This window comes from Cherax quadricarinatus, chromosome 84, assembly GCF_038502225.1.
Source record: "Cherax quadricarinatus isolate ZL_2023a chromosome 84, ASM3850222v1, whole genome shotgun sequence".
NCBI lineage: Eukaryota > Metazoa > Arthropoda > Malacostraca > Decapoda > Parastacidae > Cherax > Cherax quadricarinatus.
In genome coordinates, this window is record NC_091375.1 from 638,790 (window position 1) to 640,193 (window position 1,404).

Consider the following 1,404-nt stretch of genomic DNA (forward strand, 5'->3'; position numbering starts at 1 on the left):
CATAATTTGTAATATTTTACAATTAAGAATAAAACTAAGTATGCCCGAAATGCCTAGCCATGCTAAGCGTTCTAGTGGTACACTCTGTAATCACAATTTTACTACATGTAAACCAAACAACAACCACATTTCTGTAAACTCAGCATTGTAATCCTTATAGAGAATAAACTTTGAATTTGAATATCAACTTTAAAATTTTCAATCTTTTTTTCTACAAAATGTTGAAGCATTCTAAATACATAGACATTAAACTATTGTTTACTGCAGTTCATGAATAATCTTTGCAGACGTTGTTTTGGAGTGTTGCTGCTGGTGATGACATACTTGGACTTGCAGCTGCCCGCAACATGAACTTCACCACACAGCAGCTGCCCGCAACATGAACTTCACCACACAGCAGCTGCCCGCAACAATATCTTAAATGTACAAGATTCGATAAACTTAAAACGTAATAAATAAATTCTGTTTAATTATCTTATCACAGCAATGTTCAAGGAACACAAAGGAAATAACTTTCAGACAAGCCTCAACTGCTGTATTTGTAGCAGGAGGAGAACATTCACACAATTTGGGAGCTTTAAGCTCGAAGGAAAAAAAAAAAAAATTACCTACCCCAACCCTACTAACAATAGTAGTAATGAGGCGAACAGCCTCAATACTGCTATTAGTAGTAGTTTGAGGTACATTTTTTTTTTTTTAATTTCATGACCCTGACAAAACAAATATCAGTAGAACACGCAGGCTGTGTTTAAAAAAACTAAGATATTAACATTGGAGACAGCACTTGCCTTGTCTAAAAGGTGTAATGTCCTCAGAACGTCTATTTAGGTGGGAATTATAATCAAAAAGAGCTAAGCCACAAGGGCTATACAGCGCTGGTTTAAATGGGAAAAGAAAACTTACAGCATTTAGCTTGCACTACTCTCGGGAGAGTTTACCGCTTCCTCCTCCCCCCCCCTTCAAACAATTTTACTTGCAAATTTACCCAAATTATGGGAAATTTAACTTTATTATAATAATATAATCAAAAAGAAGCGCTAAGCCACAAGGGCTATACAGCGCTGCAGGGTAGGGAAGGAAGCAAGGGAATTGGATGGCAGGAGGGAGGGGGGGGATGATCAGCAGGTTACAGAAAACAGCGGGGCAGGGGATAGTACGGGGGTAGAGGGTAGCAAGAGATACAAGTAGAAAGGGCTGAAAGTATCAGAATTTGTGAAGTCAGTCAGTCGTTGTCAAAAAGTCAATAAGAGAGTCCGGATGAAAGGTGGGTCCATCAGCGAGAAGGGAAGGTAAAGAGAGAGCAGCGGGGCGAAGACGACGACAGAGGTAAATTCTGCGTGCTCGTTGATAAAGTGGGCAGTCCAACAGAATGTGGCTGACTGATAATGGAGCTTGGCAATTCTC

General features: G+C 39.5%; 1 protein-coding gene across 1 annotated transcript in view; it reads right to left on the reverse strand.

Annotated features, from left to right (window-relative positions):
- Positions 1-381, reverse strand: part of boca (LDLR chaperone boca) — a 28,603-nt gene extending 28,222 nt beyond the window's left edge. The window contains exon 1 of the mRNA XM_070102932.1: positions 263-381. Coding sequence (XP_069959033.1) covers positions 263-272 — 10 coding nt within the window. The 5' untranslated portion in view covers positions 273-381. The remainder of the gene's footprint in view (positions 1-262) is intronic.
- Positions 382-1,404: the final 1,023 nt, after the last annotated feature.